The sequence below is a fragment of the Mastacembelus armatus genome, chromosome 10 (assembly GCF_900324485.2).
Source record: "Mastacembelus armatus chromosome 10, fMasArm1.2, whole genome shotgun sequence".
In the NCBI taxonomy this organism is placed as follows: domain Eukaryota; kingdom Metazoa; phylum Chordata; class Actinopteri; order Synbranchiformes; family Mastacembelidae; genus Mastacembelus; species Mastacembelus armatus.
In genome coordinates, this window is record NC_046642.1 from 2335651 (window position 1) to 2358802 (window position 23152).

Consider the following 23152-nt stretch of genomic DNA (forward strand, 5'->3'; position numbering starts at 1 on the left):
AGAGAGTTCTGGACTTCTGGTCCGGGTTTCTGTCTTGACCTTCAAATCAGTCTGTCCCAGGTGGACTCCAGTCAGGGTCTAGACACGTCTCAGGAGGATGAAAGCAAACTGGAAGCATCTGAGCCCCGTTTGGAGCCGCAGGGAAGGATCTGAGGACTTTAGGAAATGACAGGTGTCAGTTTTGGTTATTTGCAAAAGTATTTTTAAATTCTTATAATTTATTATTATAAATAAAGAGTAAAATGTGAATTTATCCTTTTCCAATTAAATCTAAAACATCAAAAAGCAGGGGGAAAAAAGAAGATACTTAATTTTCTATCTTTATAATACAAATATTTCCATCCAGCTGTTCAGCCTCAGAACCCACTCTGAAACTGATCACACCTCTTTATTCTGTACAGCAAACACTTGCTAAGTACATCAGTGACCTGTGTGTTTGGATGTGTTTATCGAGGCTGGTAAACATGGCGGCTTTGTCCATTTCTTGGAACATCTGCAACACAAGAAAATGTGTTTGATCAGTAGATATGTGTGCGTATCAGATCTGGCTGTCTGTGTGTGTGTCTGTGGGTGTGGGTGTGGGTGTGTGTGTGTGCATGTGTGTGTGTGTGTGTGTGCGCAGGTGACTCGATACCCAAATGTGTCAACAGGAAGAATGACAGAGCAGGAGACTGTGTGTGTATTTGTGTGTGAGATGAGATTAAACAACTTTACCTCTTTATGAAACCAGCAGCAGCAGCACCTTGAGGTGTCACTGGAGACGCCTGTGTGTGTGTGTGTGTGTGTGTGTATGGGTGGGGTGAAAGCAGAGCACCGCCCTCGGCCGTTGGAGGTGAGAAGAGCTAATCCTGAATTAAATGATCTGGCACTTTACAAAATACACGACAATTACACAGATAATTATACCAAGCCTTCACACAGAGCCCACGGGTCACAATTAACGTGTGGCTACGCACACACACACACACACACACACACATACACATACACACAGTCTTTCTGTAGCTGTGAGGACCCTCTCCAACATAGTGCACCTCCAGCCCCTCAGCCATCACAACCAACCCCAAGCTTTTCCTTGACTGTGACCTGAACCTGGTTCTGACCTGGACCTCTAACCCTCAGACAGCATGACCTCACAACAATGACACTGAGCAAAAACGTGTCCCTGCAGTGACATAAAGACACACACACACTGCTGCCAAGTGTGTCACAGACGTGCTGCTGAGCCGCTGGGTGTGTGGATGTGTATTATTCAGTGTGGGTGTGTGCAGAGCCCAGACTATACAACTATGAACGACACGTCTGCCACTGTGCTGCCTCCAGGATTCGTTTGTATTAGAGTCAAACTGAACCTTCACATTTATTATTCTTAAATGTCATTTATGCCTTTTTTATAATTGTGCAGCAATAACATGTTGTTTGAATGATCAGTCGGTGTGCAGGGCGTGCAGCTCCACTCACCCATCAACAACTACCCATAGTCATGGAAAATGAGCCTGGTGTTCCTAATAAACTGACTGTAAGTCTTACGAACGTCACTGATAAAAAAAATATTTTTATCCTTTATCGTTTTTTTGACTAAAACAAAGATTTAGTTCCAAAATAAAAACATTAAGTGCAGGTGTCATGTCTAAAAGCTGTGTCTGTACAGTGTGTGTGTGTGTGTGTGTGTGTGTGTGTGTGTGTGTTGCTGGTAACTGTCTCCTCTCGGCCATCTGTACCTGCAGCTTGGCTTCCATCATTAACCAAACCACAGCGATGTCGTCAGGGACCAATGCACAGCAGCTGCTTCAAAACACACACACACACACACACATCAAAACAATATCAAGTAATAATTAAGTCATGTGATACTCAACTGTACAACTGATTCTCAGGAGTCACATGGAGACAATATCCTGCTTATATTTCATGTAAAGGAAAACTGTAGAGGTGAGAGATGTTTTTACACCCAGTCTGGTTACAGGTGTTTGCTTTGACTCCAGTCTGGTAGTGGAAGGTTTTCCTGGTGGCCTATAGTGAAAAGCTGCCTGGAGGAATAAAAAAGGTCAAAACTCCAGTAAGAAAAACTTTACTGTCAAACCGGCATGTTCCGGCTTGAGGTCGTCATCCTGACACTTCCCAAGTTCTCATCCCACTAAAACTGCTTCATTAGGTCCAGGCTACATCTACGTTGAGTAAATTCTCCAAAAGGACACGCATCCACAGGGAGCGTTCGATCCTGTTTCTGCAAGAATCCTCCTCCCACTGCATCGTGGGCATCAAGCACCCAAAAAAACTCAGTAAGAAGAAACTATATTCAGTATATATAGTATTTCTCCCTAGGCTTTGTTTACAGTGAGAAGGCTGCAGCCATTTCTTTTTGAACACCAAACGTAGAAGAAGAAGATTTTCTAGCTGTGTACACTGCTAAGTACCGGACTCCTGTGACCTAATTAACTTTTGTGACACCCCACTGGACTAAAGAATAAACCGCAGCTTAAAACAAGAAGAGTTCTAGTAAAGACTGAGCGCATCAGACAGGACAGTAAGATGTTACCGTGAACACCAAACAGTGACACCTGCATGAAATGAAGTAGAAATCCCCCGGTACAGGCCCCAGCTCTGCACCAACCTGCTGACGTGTCTGCAGGTAACTCTCACCTGCGCGACTGCTGTTTATTTAAGCTGTTAACACCCACTTGAACCCTGTTTCATAGAAAGAAAGCAGCCCGAAAACCACAGGCTGAACCCATATCTGTGGAAATCACCATGACTGAGTCAACAGTCACTGAAGCAGTTAATGATGGTGCAAACACTCAGCAGCTCAGAAAGAACTGAGGTTCCTTTCCTAAAGTAAACCAGGAAGGCTTTATGTTCCTGTGTGACCAACAGGTATCGGTGTTCCTGCACCACCGGCCACTTTTGTGCAATTGCAATAAAAAATCCAAAAAGCAGATACACTGAAGTGATAGAAGCTGCATGGAAAAGGATCTGGTCTTATCCTGTGTGTTTCTTTTCATCATGTGCAGACCAAGAGTCTTTTTTCTGTGGCTCTCAGCTCCATGTCCACTGGGTCCTACTGAAAACGTAACTCTTTAAAAGTCATTTTTATTTATAACGCCCAATATTACAAGTTTCCCTCAAGAGGTATTCTAGTCTGCACAGACTGAGTCAGATAAGGCAAAAGTCCCAAAACGAGCCTTTAACTGCAGGGGCGTCAGCTTAGAAATGTGTAGTTTCATTCTTTAATTTTCTCCCGTGACTCCTCAGTAAACAGAAACACACAGTTTCACTGTTTAGTGGCCACAAAAACAAAATGTCGACTTTGTTTTTCCTGTGAACTGGTTCGACCCGAAGCTTTTGCTCTCTGAAACGCTGCGGTGAGCGGTGCTGGGTCTTAAGATAAATGTTGAGTCAAGTGTGAGGTTTGTGTTTTGAGCTTTAACAAACACATGGATCCAAATGTAGAATTAACAGTTCGCAGAAATAAGAGGAAACACAGTCTGCAAATATCATTTTGAGATTCATTTGTGACTGTAACTGTTGAATGTATCTGTGAGTGTATATCAGCTGTGACACATTGTGTTGTGTGATGGGGCTATAATGAACATGTCGTCATTCTGCAGCAGAAAAAAACAAGTTGTTGATTGTTATTGGGCCTAAATATGACTGAGTGTGACAGCGTGTGTGTGTGTGTGTGTGTGTGTGTGCGTGTGCGTGTGTCTAATATACTACATGCATGGTAATGTGTGTGCTTGTGAGTTGTAGACAGTTTTTTTTTCATGTGTGTGTCACTTGTGATTCATTTGCAGTTTACTCGCTCTGTGAGAACTGGAGGCGTCGACTTCACTTCCACTCTGGGGCCGAACATGTTGCCGTGACATATTTCACGGGGCAGTCGTGCCAAACACGCCGGCACACAAGGCAGCCATTGTTTTCCGCGCTGCGTCGTGTTTTCACAGCGTTGTTGTTGTTGTTGGGTGAAGTTACTCGTTTTTTAACATTGAGCAGTGCGACTGTGTAACGTGACATATGCTGCCGAAAGCCTTTTGCGCTTCGGACCTCAGGCAGTTAACCTGCTGCTCAGGCTGCTGCCTGGACTGAACCCGTGACCCGATGGGATCACTTTGGTTTGTTCTTTAAGTGGATTTTGCTGATAATACTGTCAGTAGGATTTGAATGCAGGATTTTACTTATAATGGAGTATTTTAACAGAGTAGTACTGCTACTGTTACTGCAGTGAAGGATCTGGGTACATCTTCCACCCCTGCAGAAGTACAGGATTTGTCCATCAGGCCTGGTTGTTCGGTTTCAGCCGTGCTGTGCCGAGTCAAACCGGGGTGACACTTGTTTCCACCACAGGCTCACAGCAGGACCCAGCCCCACTGCTCTGGTCCTGTTTGGTATCAGAGGCGACCACAGCTGGCCCCTGGCAGTCTCCTCCCTGAGTACAGGAGCCTCTGTGTCCAGCTCTCTTTGGACGTCTGCAGCATCAGCCTGAGTCTCTGGTGGTTCGGAGTTTAGTTTCACTCTGGTCTTCTTGTTGCTGCTTTTTAGAAACCAGTTATTTCATTGTTTACTGAAAGTTACTGCAAACACACAAACCTAACCCTTCCTGTTGGTGCTGCTTCACATTAAAAGCTTCCCACTGACAAACCAGCCAGATGCTTTTATTTTGAAGACTTTGTAGGAAGTGTAATGTGTTTTGTCAACATGTTAGCAGAGCTTAGTGGTGACATTTAGAAGAACAGATGTGAGGGGCAAACATCCTGTGGTGTCTGGGTCAGTTATGATGATTAATGCAGAGCTCTTTAAGGTGGTTGGGGCTGATCAGCATCCTGCTGTAAGGTCCACACTGGAGGTTTTCAGGGCACGCGGTGCAGGAAGGAGTCGGGGCAGGAGGGTGGTGAAAGCTTACATCGTTACTAAGTCTTCTGCAGAGACTTAAAAATGAGTCGTACATGTGAACCAGTCTTGTGGTGCGAGACATTATAGAGATGTCTATTTTTAAATCTGCCAGCAGTGTCTCGTTCACTCTGTTTCATTTTTTTAGCTCATATCAGCTCAGATCTCAAAACAAATAGGTCAGCGCTTATTCCCAACCTCTCTGATCAAAGTCCACTTGGTTCTGGTCTCATTTGGTGAGTAAAACATCATCTAACTGGAGCTGATATGCACAAAAATACAACCCCATCAAAAACGCTGGTGTAACTTGGATCTTTGGTGCTGCAGAGTCGTCAGGATGCCAAAGTTGGACGTGGAGTTGGCCATCACGTTCCACGCTAATGAGTCTCCATATCACCTAATTGTCCGACAAACTGTTCCTTTAATATCCGCCAGTGTGTTTGTAAAGTGTGTGTGTGTGTGAGCGTTCTTAATTTATGCAGGATAATACAAGACGCCTTCTGCCGAGCTGCTTCTTCCCTCCACAATAACACACATCCTCCCTCCTCCTCCTCTTTTTTCTTTCACTTCCACCTTCTGTTCTCCTCCCTCATTTCCTCTCACTGCCCCCCCCCCCCCCCCCCCCCCCCCCCCCACACCCTCGTCTCTCCCAGACAACTGTGACTGTTTTAATTCTGACCACTGATTAGCCTGAATCAATTAAGTCCTCCACGCTGTGTCCAACAGCAGAGCAGCATGGGGTATTTAGACTATTTAAGCTCCCATTCATCGACTCCAGCCTCTTAATCACCCTTTAATTACAGCGTTGGACTATGGGGGCTCAAGTGGGACATTAGGTATGGTTGCTTTCTCTGCAGAGCCGTGAGTTGAAATGAGCTTTATAGTGGACACAGGAACAAATCAGGTGGTCGCTCTGGAGTTCCTGCTGTGTTCTTGCCTGATGGCTGATTGCACCTGTCAGGAGCCAGTGGTTATAATCACTGCAATGGCCAATATACATGACTGTTAGATTCACAGTAATGTTGGAGGAAACATGGTGCTGTAGTGAAACGTGCGATTAAATTTAGCTGAAATAACGTCCCAAAACATTTAACTATTAGAACAAAAACTGTGTGATCTTAGTTCTTGTAAATAAGTTTCAAATTAAGTGTCTTAGAGTGTCGCAAAAGACTTGATTCCTTGCTTTCTTGGCAGGCTTTTAATGTGAAACAACAGCAGGGAGTGTTAGGTTTCACTGACACAATCAGAAAGATCATGATTAATTAGTGAATGAAAGCAGCAGAGAGGTGAGTCTGACTTGACTCTGCTGTTCATTAGTAATAGAAAAGAGAAAACTACATGAGCTACACAGCTATTTGAGATTATCCAAAGGAAGTTTAGTTTTCTACAGTCCAACAGTGTGTCCGTTCCCCAGAGTGTGTCGGAACAGAGTTTTTACTGATGAAAAACATTTGGACCAGCAGTTTTCATCAGAGAAAGACGTTTTTAATGTGAACACGACTAAAACTTTTAGAAACCAAACCACATCCGTTAGCTCCTGTTGTTACCAGGATGTTTATCTGAGCGGATGGTTTGAACTAATGTTATTTTAGTCAGTAATTCTCTATAAGAGGAAACTGTTGGGTCTGATCCTCATTGTCATAACTTTGTGGTGATGCTGCTGATTTTGGGACCTGTCATTAATTTGTTCCAAATCACATTTGGTACATACATGTACAGCTGTTCCTTTAGGGTTGAGGAAAGAGAACCTGTTGTCAGTAAACATTTTAAAGACACCCAGCAGACACATTTACAAGTTTCCTTATTATGTTGATAAAAAATATGCTGGATATAGCTGTAAAGGTGGGGAAAATAAAATGCTAATAGGTTTAACGCGGTGCATTCCTTAATATCTTAATCTGAAGTAAAGAAACTCCTGAGGAGGAAGTTAAACTCCTCTTTTCCCCCGCAGCTATCAGCGTTACTAATCCTTTTTGTGCCGCTCTTGTTCTGCTGTTTCAAAGCGACGGCAGGGATAACATCACTTCATTGACGATCCGCAGTCCTGCTTGTCAATTAGACCTTGTAGTGGACTAATCTCTTGCAGGACTGCTCTGGGTTTCACTCATGTGAAGGGACAGAAAAGCAGAGAGCTTTAATGCCGTCTAATGACGTTATGGGAGGAATAGCCCCATGCCGCTGGGAACCTGATAATCCCACTTTGTTCCTTTTGGATTTGTTCAGAAATCCCTCCTGCTCTCCCCTCCCAGTTGCTGATCCCCTTCGTGTTGCACAGAGACAATTGGGCCCCCACTGTCGGGCCCCGTCCACCTCTTATTCTCTAAACACCTCTCTCATTTGTCGGGCCGCAGCCGGGGGCGCGCACCGTATTCTTCTCTCCTCAATTAGCAGAAAGGGCTTGTGTTGATCACTTCCTCTGCAAAGGTGAGCGAACATTCCTCGAGGCTGCGTTCACGCAGGTCATTAGGGGGGTTATCAATGGTGCCACGGGGGAGAAACATCTCCCTTTAAAAGTGAACAGCATTAACATCAGGAGGTGGAAATAAGGTTCCTCGCTGATTTTGAACGCGTATGGATTTGTTCCAAAATCCACCAGCAGCCGCCTCCTCCTGTCTGAAGCAAAGCTGCTCAGAAAGCCCTGATGAGAGTTTCATGTCACGTCTGTTTGGCGGGGGCCGGCCCTCCAGAGCTCCTCCCAGCTCTTTCAGCCTCATTATGGCCTCTCCTGTTCAGGCAGGGAGGCTTTGAAGAACCTGTCCTCCCATTTCCGCTGGACTCTCAGAGACTAAACTCTGCCAAATCCTTCAATCCAGAAAGCCTCCCCCCTCAGTGGTGTCAGTCGAAGGGGGGCGACAGGAAGGGAGACCACGATCAGGGACCAAGTGCTGTCATCAAACTAACAAAGAAAATGTTCAGGCTGATAGTTTGTGCCACAAGTAATAAAAGATTCAACAACTCAGGATAAAAGGAAGAAACAGCCAGTAACTCAGGAGTTATTTATTTTACCGTCTTTCTTTCTAAACTGGTCGTCACCAGAGCTGAACTGTCTCTGATGAGCTGGGACTGGTCTCAGCAGGGTTGGTTGGATGAGCAGTTGTCTTTTTCTTCTCTTTGGAGACTCTTTTTGTCTCATTGTGTCAAGGGGAGGGCGACTCCTTCTGCCCTCCCACTCCCCCATCCCCTCCAAAGGCTGCACCCTCGGGTGCCAAGAAGAACCCAGAGAGGAGAAAGACAGATGGCCGCTCAGTTTAAAATCTCTTCGGTGGCTCAAGGCATCGCTGTTGAGTGTCCGTGGTTCTGCTGGAGTCCCAGGAAGCAGATGCACGTACATATGGTTTTCCCTCAAATGATCCGGGTTCTGGTGGTGATGATCGAGGTCACGGAGCAGGATTGTTGGTTCTGATCCCTGAGGTCTCCCCGCTCTGATCTGTGATATTATTCTGCTGATTTGGGTGTGAAAGTGTCATTTTTCTGATAGATTATAAAACAGGTGTAGTTTAGATGATCGACAGCTTTGATTGGCGGCCTGGTGTTGTCCTGCGTGTCGTGGCATCGTCATAGTGGGGTAGTAGTGACGCGGCGTCCATCTTTCATTTATACTGACCACATATAGATTTTGGTCATTGATCCAAGGAAATACAGAGGAAAAGCAAAGAGGAACCGACCACATCAGACCTTCACTAGAAACTTCAGGTTACAGCTCAGTCATGCTGGGAAATGTGATCGATTACGAACAGTGATCAATAAATACAGATATAGCAGATATGATGGTGTATGTCTGTAGTACAGACAGTACACAGTCTAATATCTACTACTACTATTACTGGGCCTCCATGCAGTACAGACAGTACACAGTCTAATATCTGCAGTACAGACAGTACACAGTCTAATATCTACTACTACTATTACAGGGCCTCCATGCAGTACAGACAGTACACAGTCTAATATCTGCAGTACAGACAGTACACAGTCTAATATTTGCAGTACAGACAGTACACAGTCTAATATTTGCAGTACAGACAGTACACAGTCTAATATTTGCAGTACAGGCAGTACACAGTCTGATATCTGCTACTACTATTACAGGACCTCCATGCAGTACAGACAGTACACAGTCTAATATCTACTACTACTATTACAGGGCCTCCATGCAGTACAGACAGTACGGAGTCTAATATCTGCAGTACACACAGTACAAAGTCTGGTATCTACTACTACTATTACAGGACCTCCATGCAGCACAGACAGTACACAGTCTAATATCTGCAGTACAGACAGTACACAGTCTAATATCTGCAGTACAGGCAGTACACAGTCTGATATCTACTACTACTATTACAGGGCCTCCATGCAGTACAGACAGCACACAGTCTAATATCTGCAGTACAGATAGTACACAGTCTAATATCTGCAGTACAGACAGTACACAGTCTAATATCTACTACTACTATTACAGGGCCTCCATGCAGTACAGACAGTACACAGTCTAATATCTACTACTACTATTAAAGGAGATCCATGCAGTACAGACAGTACACAGTCTAATATCTACTACTACTATTACAGGAGATCCATGCAGTACAGACAGTACACAGTCTAATATCTACTACTACTATTACATGGCCTCCATGCAGTACAGACAGTACACAGTTGAAAGTCAGAGCCAGAGACTCAGAACATTAGGAGACAAACTGTGAAATCTTTGCACGAGCTGACTTTCCAAAATTATCTGTCTTGTTACATATTGCTGCCAGTGTGCTGGTGGTGTCTGATAGGTGTGGGAGAGCCGACCGTCTGTTAGTGCAGTAATTAGCAGCAGATGATGGCAGGGGCGTCTTGTGATGAGACACACCGTCCTGTAACTGGAAGATCACAAGTTGGAGCTACAATAAGAACTCAGGGTTTTTGTGCAGCCCCGGTTGCTTTTAGTACCGTTTCCATTAGTACTTCACATAAAGTGACACGATAAACTACGTCCTGAGGCACCAGAAGAGTCTGGAGTTCATCCAGCTGTTTTCTGCAGTTTATCAGGTGGCAGCAACATAAAGACACATCTTTTCCTCCAGGATCCCAAGACATGCAAACTGATTCCTGTCAATGAGAAGAAGCAGTGGTTCTACTAGGAGCCTCTTGATGCCTGAACTCCTCACGCCAACGCCAAATATACCCAGGATCCCCTTGTGCTCCAGCTCTGTCATGGCTTCAAAGGTTTTGTTGTAACAGGAAGCAGCTGCTGATTTTTTTTTCTCTTCAGCACAAAGCCCATCCAGAGACTGACAGTAACAATGAATGAGTGTAATGTGAATCCAGAACCTGGTTTAGCTTATTGGTCTGTGCCGTAGATCACAACACTGGGAAGCATCAATGAAAAACCCAACAAGAAATTCTCAGAGACGTGATCCTAAAGCTTCTCCAAGTCCAGGGAACCTGTTCAGACTGGACTAGGGAAGAAAAGGTTGGGTCACAGCCTGCAGGGAGGAGAAAGACAAGATTATTTAGAAGAAAACATTGAAAGAATAAGATAAGAGGATGCTTTCATTGTCACTGCGTAGTTCTAGTAACCCCGAGAAATATACATATCAACTATTAATAGGTTAAAATAGAAAAATGACAGACAACAGAAGAATAACTAAGGTTTGGCTTGGCTACGTTTTTATTAGCTTTCAGCGTGGCATCACCGTGCTCCATTAGATGATCCAGCTCTGGAGTGTTTTGCTGAAACCTGAAAATATATTAACTCAGTTCATCCCTCTGTTTTTCTAGCTGTCTGTTTTTTTTTCTCCTGGTGTTTCTTTCATTTCTCTTCCTCTGCGTCTTTTCTTTAGCTCCCTCCTTCTCTTTCTCATCTCAAACACCTGCAGCGCCTCAGGGGCCAATCTGTCGTCCACTGCTAACTGCAAACACACACACACACACACACACACACTACCACCTAAAGTGCTTTTCCAAAGGTCAAAACATCTCAACTGATCCTTCGCTGTCCCTCCAGGAATCAGCTTCAGCAGGTAAAATCCTTTTACACACCAGCCCCTAGTCGATGCACATGAAGTCTCTTTGTGTTTAGGTTACACGTCGGCCCCGTCCCCTAAACCTCCTGCTTATAGCCCGCTAATTTGCTCTGTCAACCAAGTGTCGAAGGGAATGTAGTTGCTAGTAAGGGTGGATGCTTTGGTCACTGAGGTCAGTGTCCAGGTCATGCTACCTATTGTCAGGGTTAGCTTGATGAAGGGTGTTGGAAACAGGAAAAATGTAGAAAAACAAGACTAAAGCCACAATCACTGCATGAAACAGGTTAAACTGATACGTGGTGTCGGTTACAAACCTCTGATAACCCTTTGAACTCTTGTTGGCAGCTCTGGGAGGAAAGAAGCTCCACTGTGTGACACCACTGCACAAACAAAATGGACTGTTTCTGTAGTTCAACATCTCCCAAAAGAGTGAGACATCTTCTCTTTAGAGGATCTCATCACAGAGTCACATTCTCCAGTTAAACTTCCATTCAGATCAGATCCGTAATTTAATAAATTGTTTGTATTCAGGATCTCCAGTATTTGGATCTGGCAGCTTATGAGAAATGTATTGTGTCATATTTAGCAGCTACAGCTGTAAATTACATATTTTATCAGTGCTCAAGTAAATAAAAGTATCAGACCAAACTCAATATTTAAGTTTAGGACTCGGATCAGGATCAGGGCTAAGTGCGAGGATTTAAAGATAAATAATCTGCGACAGTTTTAAGCCAGTTTTGATTTGAAACAACAGGAAGTTTCCTGTTGGTCTTTCATGAAAATGAAACACCTGAACTAACCTCAACAGTTAAACCGATAGATGATCTGAATATGTGTTTAGGCTCCATTCCCAAGTGGTCTGGTGATGTTGGTGGGAACGCAATCCTGTCCAGTTACCCAGAATGCCCCCCAGCACCACCTCCACCACCCCGCCACCATCATCCCCTCCTCCTCCTCCTCCTCATCTTCATCCTCGCCTTGTTTAGCTTTGACACCTCAGCTGTTCAGCAGGCTGCAGAGAGGAAGGTGTGGGGGGAGAGAGGGAGAGAGTTGATAATGAAGATAGCATGTTGTTGTCACCGCAGATTGTTGCTCAGGGCCTTCCGTGCTGCCGCCTTCATACTTTCACCCCCCAACATGGACTCCATTTACCCCCAAATGCTCACACTTGCACAATTACAACATAAATGCACACACACCCACGCAACAGAAATTGAAGGGAGCGTATGAACACAGACACAGAGGTATTTCCATCATCACTCACACCCTGATCAGCTTCGGCTCAGTGGAAATGATAATATTTGTCCTGATGATTGAACCTGGTGATAAAATGAAACAAAGCTGCCAGTGCAGCTAAGTCTGGCAATGTGGTTTTGGAAAATAAGAAAAAGGCTGCGTTCATGTGTCAGACCTGAAAATCAAACAGCATCTGTTACTACACAACAGGCAGCCGTCTAGTCTTTACCTGTCTAGTTAACTCTGATCAATATTACTGACAGTTCACAAAACTACAGTTGTGCTCGTAGTAGAAGTACATGAAAACATAAAACGTGTGTATAGAAAACACACGTCACAAAACATGATTTACATCCACATGTTAACATACACAAGGTTATTGATAATTAGAATTATATATATTGTTGTATAGTTGTTGAGATCACTCACTAAAACCACAAAATATTAGTATTTGTACAGTAACATTCATAATTGTCTTAACTGACTGTGTCTTTCTGTGGTTGTGGGGACATGTTGTCTGGTCCTCACAGCTTCAAGGCTGTTCACGCGTTCACACCTGGTTTTTAGGCTCATGTTTAACTGTTCTAATATTCCCTTTTTCAGTTTCTTTCTAGATGTAGGATGACAATAAAGGTGAACTGCAAAATGCATTTTGTCAACATGTGCTTAGAGTATAATAATATATATAATTATAACGTTTTGATTGTACTATTAACGTGAAATGTGAACATCCTGCGTCTAGTTAGAGGGAAGGCGTAAGGCCAAAGGCACCTTAAACTGAATGACAGGACAGAAGCAGAGTGCCAGATGTGCCCACCACTGTGGCACAACTAGCATGAGAGGGCAGGTGTAAGCTGTAAATAACAGGCTGCTGTTCAATGAAGTGAAAAACCAGAGTGTACCGACTCAGCAAACGAGGCTAATTTCCAGTCTGGACAGTAAAGTCTTCAGTGTGTGTGTGTGTGTGTCAGTGAAAGGGGTAAAAACAGCAAAGTTTCTGGTGTTTGTAAAATGGGAGTGTGTGTGTATGTGTGTGTGTGTGTGTGTGTGTGTGTTTGCAGATGTATACACTGTGTGTTTGTGCTGCAGGTGTAAAAATGTAGTCTGAAGGTGTTGGTGCGTGATTCAGGATATGTGTCTGCGTGTATGAGTACATTAATTTGCTGCTTTGTGTGTTTTTGCACATTTCCCCTGTGTGTGTGTGTGTGTGCGACTGTGTGTTTGTAGTTGTGTTTGGTGTGTGGTTGTGTGTCACACTGCTACAGTCAGCAGCTGAGGTGGCTGCTTCCCTCCTGAGAGGAGAGCAGGGCTGGTGGTTCTGTTCCCACCGGGCTTCCCTGTCGTACACACTCGTTTTAGAACCAGGCCAAAGTTCTGCCAGATCAGCCTGACGTGCAGTTTGAGGTCACGATCGGCGCTTTGATGGTCGGACGGTCGGTTTGGTCGAGTGTCTGCAGCTGGAGCCGTCAGTCGTATTTCCCTGTAGTGGCCTTGTTTTATTTTTCCACAGGAAAGTGTCATTTACTGGTAAAACTAAATGTGGAAACGTTTGGGGTCAAGTATCTTATCACTGGTGTTAGAAAACAAATACATTTACACAGCACAGTATAATGATTATATTATACTATTTTATGCTACTGTACCTTATACTTCTGCTGCATTATTTCTAGGGGGACAGCTACAGTTCTTGTTTACTGTGCAGTACTTTCACTTTTGATATTTTACATTTTTCAGATTCATGGATACTTGACTTTACATATTCGTGATTTGTTAAGATGTAAATATTTTTTTTCTTTTAGTACATACTTAAAAAAACAGTGATCTGGATATTGCAGATATAATCAACATGCAGCGTGTAACAGAGAAAATTCGTTTTTTTCTTTATTTCATCAATTTTTTTTTAACAGAAATCCCATTTTCGTCTGCGCGTGTTCTTTTCTGCAACATACAGTCGCACCAAAAATGCCGAGCCATGAGCATTGAACGTTTTTTTCCTCCAGTCAAAATGCTAATATTGTATAATGTGTTTGCACGACACCCATCAAGTACTTCAAACAACAAGCTATTTGTTAAAAATCCTCTGATCCAACATGAAGATTTCAGATTCCTGCAGACAGAGCTGCATGTTCGTTAGTAAACACTGATTCATATGTTCATAAGTTGAGATGACAAATCATATTAATATCCCTCCTTCCCAAAAAAAAACTTGCTAATGATACCAAACAGGCCCTGCTTGGCTGCAGATCAGCAGCCGTTTGCCACCAGTGTTTCTCGTTGTACTATTTACACCACTCTATCTCTCTCTGAAAGTGAGAAGTTGATTGGCTGTCAACAACTTTCCACGTTTCTTTTTTTTCCCTCCATCCACACTGTTCTCCTGCAGCCTAATTAACACTATACGTGCCACCGGGCAAATGCAGAAAGCACGGCAATATTTGATTACATGAACAATAAATTACCATCAACAACACGCTCATGAAACACGTTGGAAAATAGTGACAATGATAATTATGTACAGTCAAAACCACAGTGTCAGAGGGGGCGTCGAGGACAGGTAGAGCTGTAACACTGCACATGATGTTATCATGCCCACTGTTAATGAGGAATCCGCCTGGAGACGCCAGGTTGACCACGGCAAATTAATCATGTACGTCAACAACACCTGAGGAGACGACACGGACAAGATAATGAGGCGGAGGGCGAGCTCTGATAAACCGTGTTAACCTGGAAGCAACTCAGGACCCTGCAGAAAGCACGTGTTAATTCAGGTGAACTGTGGAGTAATTATTGTTTTGACAGGTAAATACAGGTGGAGTGTTGTCAATGATTAGTTCACTTAAAGGACTTTTTCAATCCTCACTTGTCTTTTCATCTGATCTTGTTTTACTTTAGCCAAAGTCAGGGTGCAGTTAGCTTAGCTTAGCATAAGGACTGGAAACAGGGGGCGGCAGCTAACATGGTTCTGTTCAGAGCCCAGAAACACACCTGGGTTTCACTTTACCAAAGGAAAAATCAGCAAGAAGTGATGCTTTGTTGTTCAGGTTCATGTTCAGGTGAGATCATAGGTGAGATCAGGTGGACATATAGATACACTGAGTTGTCAGTTTATTAGGAACACCTGTCTAATGCCGGACCACGTGACCCAGCAGCCGTGGTCATTTCATCGTGTACAGGCTGATCAACTGTTTATGTTTCATGCTTTACCGAACAGCAGCCATAATATCTCCTGTTCTTTAAAATGATCTCAGCCCCTTTTATCGCATCTTCTCTTTTCTCAACTTTTGTTCTTTCATTTCACTTTATCGTAATTTATCTGAGTCACCGATTTCTCAGCGGTGAAAAAGAAGAGCGTTTCTTCTTCTTGTGTCTGATCAGTGTTGCTGAAAGGCAGGTGCGGAGCTGCTAAGTGGCGATAAATCGTCTTTGAGAGACTGTGACATGCTGAAGACAAGACGAGCTCCCATCTTCTCGTGTCCTCTTTGCTTTGTCTCGTCTTTTACGTTTCCTCATTAGGTTTTTTTCTCTGTCCTCCTATTCGTCTATTTTTGTTTCATCCTGTCCTGCGTCTTCGTTCTTCCTCCTCTTTCATCATGCTCTCTCCTTCCTCACCTCTCAGTCTATTTTTATCGATCTTCCTCCACAATCTCACCCTTCGTCTCTCTCCAACGCTCCCTGTTTTCATTCCCGACACATTTGGTCTTCTGTCTTCTCTCATTTCTTTATTCTTCCCTTCTCATCCAACCCTTCTTTTTCCTTCTTTCTTTTCATCATCCTTCTTTCTTTCAGCAGCCTCTTCTAAATCCTTGTCCAAACCTCACACTCCATCTTATCTTTTTCTCTTTCTTCTGATCAGTTTCTTCCTTTCGCTCCTTGAACATTTCACTTTTTTCCTTTTTTATCCACATTTGCTCACATGCTGTACTTCAGTCCAGTTCTGAGGTATTTGTACTTTACTTGAGTATTTGCACTTGTTGCTACTTCATCCTTGGACTTCACTACATGTCAGAGTCAAACCTTGGACTTTTTCCTGCTCTACATTTATCTGATAACTTTAGTTCCTTTTCAGAATCAGATGGATCCAACAAAATACAGACTGATCATCAAACTTTATTGATCCCTGGGGGGAAATTCCCAAGATACCCAGCAGTATGGAAAGTACTTCAAATTAGAAGTACATAAGGTAGTTAACATCAGCTACCCAGCAGTATGGAAAGTACTTCAATTAGAAGTATATAAGGTAGTTAACGTCAGCTACCCAGCAGTATGGAAAGTACTTCAAATTAGAAGTATATAAGGTAGTTAACGTCAGCTACCCAGCAGTATATAAAGTACTTCAATTAGAAGTATATAAGGTAGTTAACGTCAGCTACCCAGCGGTATGGAAAGTACTTCAAATTAGAAGTATATAAGGTAGTTAACGTCAGCTACCCAGCAGTATGGAAAGTACTTCAAATTAGAAGTATATAAGGTAGTTAACGTCAGCTACCCAGCAGTATATAAAGTACTTCAATTAGAAGTATATAAGGTAGTTAACGTCAGCTACCCAGCGGTATGGAAAGTACTTCAAATTAGAAGTATATAAGGTAGTTAACGTCAGCTACCCAGCGGTATGGAAAGTACTTCAAATTAGAAGTATATAAGGTAGTTAACGTCAGCTACCCAGCGGTATATAAAGTACTTCAAATTAGAAGTATATATGCGAAATGGGCCATTCTGCACAATGACCACTTTTACTTTGGATACTTCAAGTACATTTGGATGATGATACTTTTGGACTTTTACTGCATTAATATTTGGAATGCAGGACTTTTACTGTAAACAGAGGATTTTTATACTGTGGTATTTCTACTGTTACTGCAGTAAAGGCTTTCAGTACTCCTTCCAACAGTGATTACTATATGGTTGTCATCTGTCCACATACTTCTGGCCATGTCGTGCATTCTCCCCCCCTCCTTCCTTTTCTATTTTTATTGTGTCAAATCGTCTCTTTCTGTTTTGTTCTCCCTCATTTCTCCAACACATTTGTACGTGTCTTCCGTCTTTCTCTTCTCTCTTCTGACACATTTTCCTTCCCTCTCTCTCAGGACAGACACACACACACAGAGCGGAGGTGAAGTTGAGAGGCTTGTCTTAGCGTGCCATCTGTCCTCGGCGCTGACGTTGGCTCTAATTACTGCGTCTCCCCTGGCTAATGCTGCCTCATTAGGCCTCCGGAGCATGTGCAGCCGACACAAGCGCCGCCGAGATTTTGCACCAGGAAACGTGAGCCCGAGCCATTATGGGATCAGGAAATCTGTCTGGTGCGAAAGGCAATTCACACCAGCGGCTAAACGCTCATTTTGCTTTTCTCTCTCCCTGTCTGTTGGAGTCCTCCTCTCTGCCGCGCTCTCGCTCCTCTCCTCTGGCTTTGGAAAGCGTTTCAGAGTCCAAGCACCAAAACAAAGGAGTTCAGTAGGAGTCCTGCTCCAGCAGAGACCAGAGCCACACAGATTCAGCCACCAAAGGTTCCTGAGGCCCCAGACCAGCATCACAAATGTTGCAACAGCTGATGCATGAAATATCCTGCAATTCATTAGGACCTTTCCTGTTCAAACCTGCACAACTTTTACACTTTACATCCTTTCTGTCAAGGAAAATAACACCCAACTCTGTTAAACCCTGAAATCCACAGTATAAATGTTTCCCACTCCTTATTGTTGCACCCACCAGATGCTTTGAAGGTCCAGAGGTTTTAGTTGATCTGATGCAGAGTCAGACGTTAAAGGATGCTCAGAGTGATAAAGTCCTGCTGCTCAGGCTGTAATTAACAGGATGGTTGGAGTGAAACCACAACTTCTGGGCTCTGCTGCGAGACCAGAAAACAGGTTTCCCATTGATCTCCTGTCATGTTCGCTCTTTAGTCGGAGTAATACAGATTGAGAGCTAAACTAGTTATTGGATGTTGAGCTATGAAGAAGCTTTTTCGTTTGAAAGCAGTTTGCACACAAACTGGACTTAAACAGCAAATTCCTGACGTCTTAGGGTCACGGATCTTGGAAAACCAAGTTCTGACTGAGCTACAGTCCAGACTAGTTTCTGCTCCAGGTTCTGTGCTTCAACACATCCAATCTGACATCAAATCATGAATTCCACGTTAAAGCGCAGAGTCCGAGCTTTAATCTGAGCAGGTTTGCACAGAAAGGACTGTGCCCTGTTCTCAGGTCAGTGCTCAGACGCTGCTGCCTGCTGCCTCCACTGACACGTGTCTGGAAACATGTTGCTGCACATTATTAGAAGCTTTTACTTCACCTCTGCAGCATGTTAACAGTATTTCATCTGTGTTTTCCAGGATGCATGTCTCTGACAGACCAACTGGGAGGGACCTGGGATGATTTACAGGTTGGATGCTACAGTTACAACCTGTGTGCCTGTAGGCAGTTTGACTCTTCATGCTTAATAATGTGCAGCAGCTGCAGACATGCATTGTGCCCTGCAGAGTTCTTCACATCCCGTCCGTTAGTCCAAGTCCACTGTTTGACTCCATTCTTTAAAACATAACCCGGAGCCTGACGATTCTACAGCCCAGACACCTTCCTGCTTTCAGTTTGTTACACTTTATTTGGACTTTGACAAATTGCTGAATGTGAAATTTTGTTTTCATCAGGTTTGATGTTTTTGTGGCTGCAGAAATTAACACCTGCCAAAAACCAAATGCTCTTTCCCTCCACACTGACTGAACATTCAGTATTACCTGGAGCTTTTCCTGTTTTAAAACCCACGAGTGTTTCCTGCTCTCTGTCCCTGTGAGTTTTCATGACTGAACCACCTCAAGTTCCTGCAGCTCCTCACCATGAATCATCTGACGAAGTGGGAGATAAAGATCTGAAGTGTGTGGTGAGCCTTCCTCGCTCTGACAGCAGTACTGTGGTCTCTGTGGAAATCAATAATTGCCATTTATCAGCAACAGACGTCTGTTGTCGGTAACTGCGCAATGGTTCTTTGTTTACTTAAGATGTTCACCACAGGCGCCGTGGCAACTGGTTAACCAGAAACACCAAACCAGGGGAGAGGTTTAGGATCAGACTGCAGATCACACACTGTGTTTATGATAAGCTCTTCCCAGATCTTTAACAGCAGACACAAATTAAGACAATTTGCAGCCTGTTGAAATAAAACACGAGATTCTTCACCTTTAGTGTCTTTCTGCAGAAAAATAGGGCAACAACAACAACAACTAAGGATTTGTGCAAAAGCAGAAAATGACACAACTTGATAGTCAGTGCATTATTCACACAGCGTAATCCAGGTGAGCACAGACACCAGTGTGTCCTTTCCAGGTGTCACTGACATGGAAGCTCAGGTCCAGGGCTGAAGCTGAACTGGTCCAAAGCGAAGTGAAATGTCAGAGATGCAGTGATGGCTTTTTTCCATCTTTGCTGCTGCAGTAGAAGGAAATGAAGACTTGGAAATGGATACAAACAGTTTCCTCCAGGAGTCCTTCCAACAAACTGTGTGTGTATAAAGGCAGAGCTGGAAAAGGCTGTGGTCCATTTTTTGGACCATCCAGTGCAGCAGGAAGCAGGACTGGGTTTGCTAAATAAAATAAATGTGAGGCACAGAGGCGACTGTGTTAGCCCTGCTCTCTGTTGATGACCCTGTAGCATCAGTAGCTGCTGTGGGAATGAGAACAGGCTGGCTCTGTAAATACTTGGTTCCTGCTGCAACGTGCAACTTTCTTACAAAAATCTCCATTCGAGAGATTTATTGCATGAAATGAAACCGTTCCTCTCCACGAACAGGCGGACCATGTGCTCCTCGACTGTGACTGCTGGGAACACAAACGGTCTTATCTTCAGACACGACTTCAGGTCATTTCATTTCTGTAGAAGAAAACTCTGCTGGCGTTTGTCACTTTCTGCCACATTTATGAAAATTCACTGTTTACCTGAATATTTTGTGCGAACCATATTTCTACACAGAACATCCTCTTTACAAACATCAGATTTTACCCAGTATGCAAATAACTAAGGCAACAGGACCGTGGCAAAGCCACATCTCTGTACCAGGCCTTGACATTTCAGGATATTTCAAAATATCAAGTATTCCCTCTGGTGGCATTTATCCGGATTCATCCATATGTTCCTTATTCCTCCTGAAGAACTAATGGAGATGGAGATGCCGGCCAACTAGGCTGCTGACCAACTATTCCACCTCCAGTGCCAAAATCTGTATTGAAGTATGATGATAAAAATAACTGTTTTCTGCTGGTTTCTGAAGAACTAGAGTTGTTTTGTGTAATTCCTACAGTTCATTGCTGGATTTTACTGAAGTATTTCCATCTTACTTTTCATCTTTGCTTCGTTTTCTCCTTCCTACCTTTATTGTTTGCTTTGTTCTTCATATCTGCTTATGATATCTGTCTTCTATTTTCCTCCTCCTCCTCCTTTGCTCGTTTATCTAGATCACCAACCAGACCAGGTGCACAGATCTCGAGACCCCCTTAGTCCACCTGTAACAATGACATATATACTGTAAATACTGTAGTTCTCCACTACACAGATGATTAATAAGGAGCCACCAGCTCATTTTCACCCTGGGTCTTTATTTTATTTTATTTCAATCCAACTGGCTTCACAGTTGCCCTGAAAAAGCCTCTAAACTCCTGAAACCTGACTTTTTATTTTTGTACACAGTCGCTCACTGTTACACATTTAATTATGATGTTTATGTCCTGAAGTCATTAAGAGGTAATACATTTATTTATACCAATGCTCATGAGAGTACAGTAGTTTCCATATTTTGCAGTTTTTAATCTGACACAGACGTCAATAAGACTGTGGGTTTTTTTAGCTGTTTTGCACAGGTTGTTATCTTCACACATTATTTTTGTGGGCACGTATTTATCTTGTTTACACAAAAAAAAGATCAAATGTGTGAACATGTGTGAACAAGTTATGAATCTTTTGCATATGAGGGTTTTTGTGCATATTATTGTCTTATATGCAAGATATTGAAAAATAGAAGCATATGTTTTCTTTTCCTTTCAATATCTTTTACTGTTTTACTGCGTGGTACTGACTAAAACCTAAAAAACCTGCTGCATTTATTGTTTCTGGAAGCCAAAGTCTAAATTGTAGTCTGTTACCAAGTTACTCATCTTTCTCCCTTTTGGTTACTGTCTTAACCCTGGTCTCAATCTGATTCATCAGGTTTGTGATCTTATGTTCTACAACTTCACAGTGACTGGACTAAAGCCTGGCTGCATCTTCTTCACTGGACTCTTGACTTTTAATTTATTTTAAATGTGCTGACCTGCTACAAAATGAAAACCAGCCCCTTTAGTGTTGCCTGTGACACTTAAAATGCTTTGCACAGGTGGAATCAGGGCCTTTCCATCTAAAATACAACATGAACTACGGATGCCTGGTTGGGACAAAGTGTCCAGTCCAAAGCTAGCGTTAGCTGACTGAGGAGTAAATGTGTCAGTCCAGTAGACGCTCTGGTTCCTGCTAATGTGACCCAAAGCACTGTTACCCCAAAGCTTCACTTCCTCCCAAACTCACATCAGACCCATTCAATCCAAAGGTCCAGTCAGGACCATGCTAGGTGGCTAATGCTACCAAACCAACAGGTTAGCTTTAGATGCTAACACATCCAGAAAGAAGAAGGCCTCATGTGGATCCAATGTGAGTCCTTTGGATCCACATGAGAACTCTCTCCATGTGAAAAAGCCAAAGCCATGTTAACCCTGGTTGTTGGTCTTTCTCTGTCCCACTCTCTCTGGGCTAAAGAACGCCGCCTCTTGGCTCTGGCAGCCACTGGTTCCCACTTTGAGCTGCAGAGACTCCTCCATGGCTGCTGTTGGAAACCACTACTGGCTTCTTCTGACCTTGGCCAGGTGGCGGGGGGGGGGGCTCATTGACAGAGTGGACTTTGCTTACACAGGGTAGAAAAGCTGGAATAACAACAGAAGGGCTGTAGGTTCAGTCTTTCTCTATCTCTGATGTATTTCAAGGTTTAGCTGCAAAACAACCTGAGAAGATACAAACACAGCCGCCATCCCTGAAACTAGTTCAGCTAAACTGAAACCTCATCTGTGACTGGTCTGAATGCCCACATGGAGTTGCCAGCCCACAGTGACCTTCATTCCTCCGTGATCCAACCCCAACCCTCCACCGTCCACTCTGTCCATACACCCCAGCGGAAGCCCAAATCCATACTGACGCCCACACAGCAACGTCAGGCTGAACCAGGCCAAACTCCCACCATCCTCACACCGCTTCCCACATTCGACCACATCATCTGGGAGGAAGCTGGGCTCTCACCGCCATCATCTGTTCGGGTCAAGCCTCAGACACCCACCATGAGAGGAGGGGATGCACAAATTATCCCTCCAAACACTGAGGAACAATGGAAACGTGTTGATCCAGAAATTACAAATTTTTGGATCAATAGAAAAGACACCTACACTTACGATCAGCAGCAGGAAATGTGTTTTTCAAAAATTATTTGGTGGAGAAATTTCACAACGAATTGGAAACAAAGAGGGGAAACTGGTGAAGAAGGAAGCAAACGTTCCCCTCCTGCTGCCTCTTTTTTGTTGAATTGTGATGACATTTAAACGCACAAATGATAAAAACAGCCAGCATTCATTCACTGACTCGTCTTCTTAAAATGCCCACATAAACAGCTATTTCTGAGCCGTCCTGTGCTTTTTATGCATCTATTTTTAGTGGAGATTCAGTGACAGATGAATAAAAGTCTCCGTCAGCGTGGCTCAGGCTTCTGCAGCAGGTGGAGGGTGAAATGTCGACTCGAGGCCCGTCCCCTCAGATCAGGCTTTGTGCTCCACTCATTCCTGAAGAAGTGACTGGACGTTCGTCATTGTGTTCGCAGCCGGCCGTTGGCGAGCGGGAGCCCATCCAGCCATCTTGTGTGGAAAATTTCGGACTGGGCACGAGCCGGCCATCTGCAGCTCCAGGCCTTCAGCAGCCAGCAGCCAAACGCAGAAACACTTGAGCTACTGGGAGGATGAGGCAGAT

The 23152-nt window shown here is 43.7% G+C and overlaps 1 protein-coding gene across 1 annotated transcript in view; it reads left to right on the forward strand.

Moving 5' to 3' along the window:
• The window catches only part of b4galt7 (xylosylprotein beta 1,4-galactosyltransferase, polypeptide 7 (galactosyltransferase I)), a 40839-nt gene extending 22177 nt beyond the window's left edge, over positions 1 to 18662 (forward strand). The window contains exon 6 of the mRNA XM_026329586.1: positions 18460 to 18662. Within this exon, the coding sequence (XP_026185371.1) occupies positions 18460 to 18474 (15 nt within the window). The 3' untranslated portion in view covers positions 18475 to 18662. The remainder of the gene's footprint in view (positions 1 to 18459) is intronic.
• Positions 18663 to 23152: the final 4490 nt, after the last annotated feature.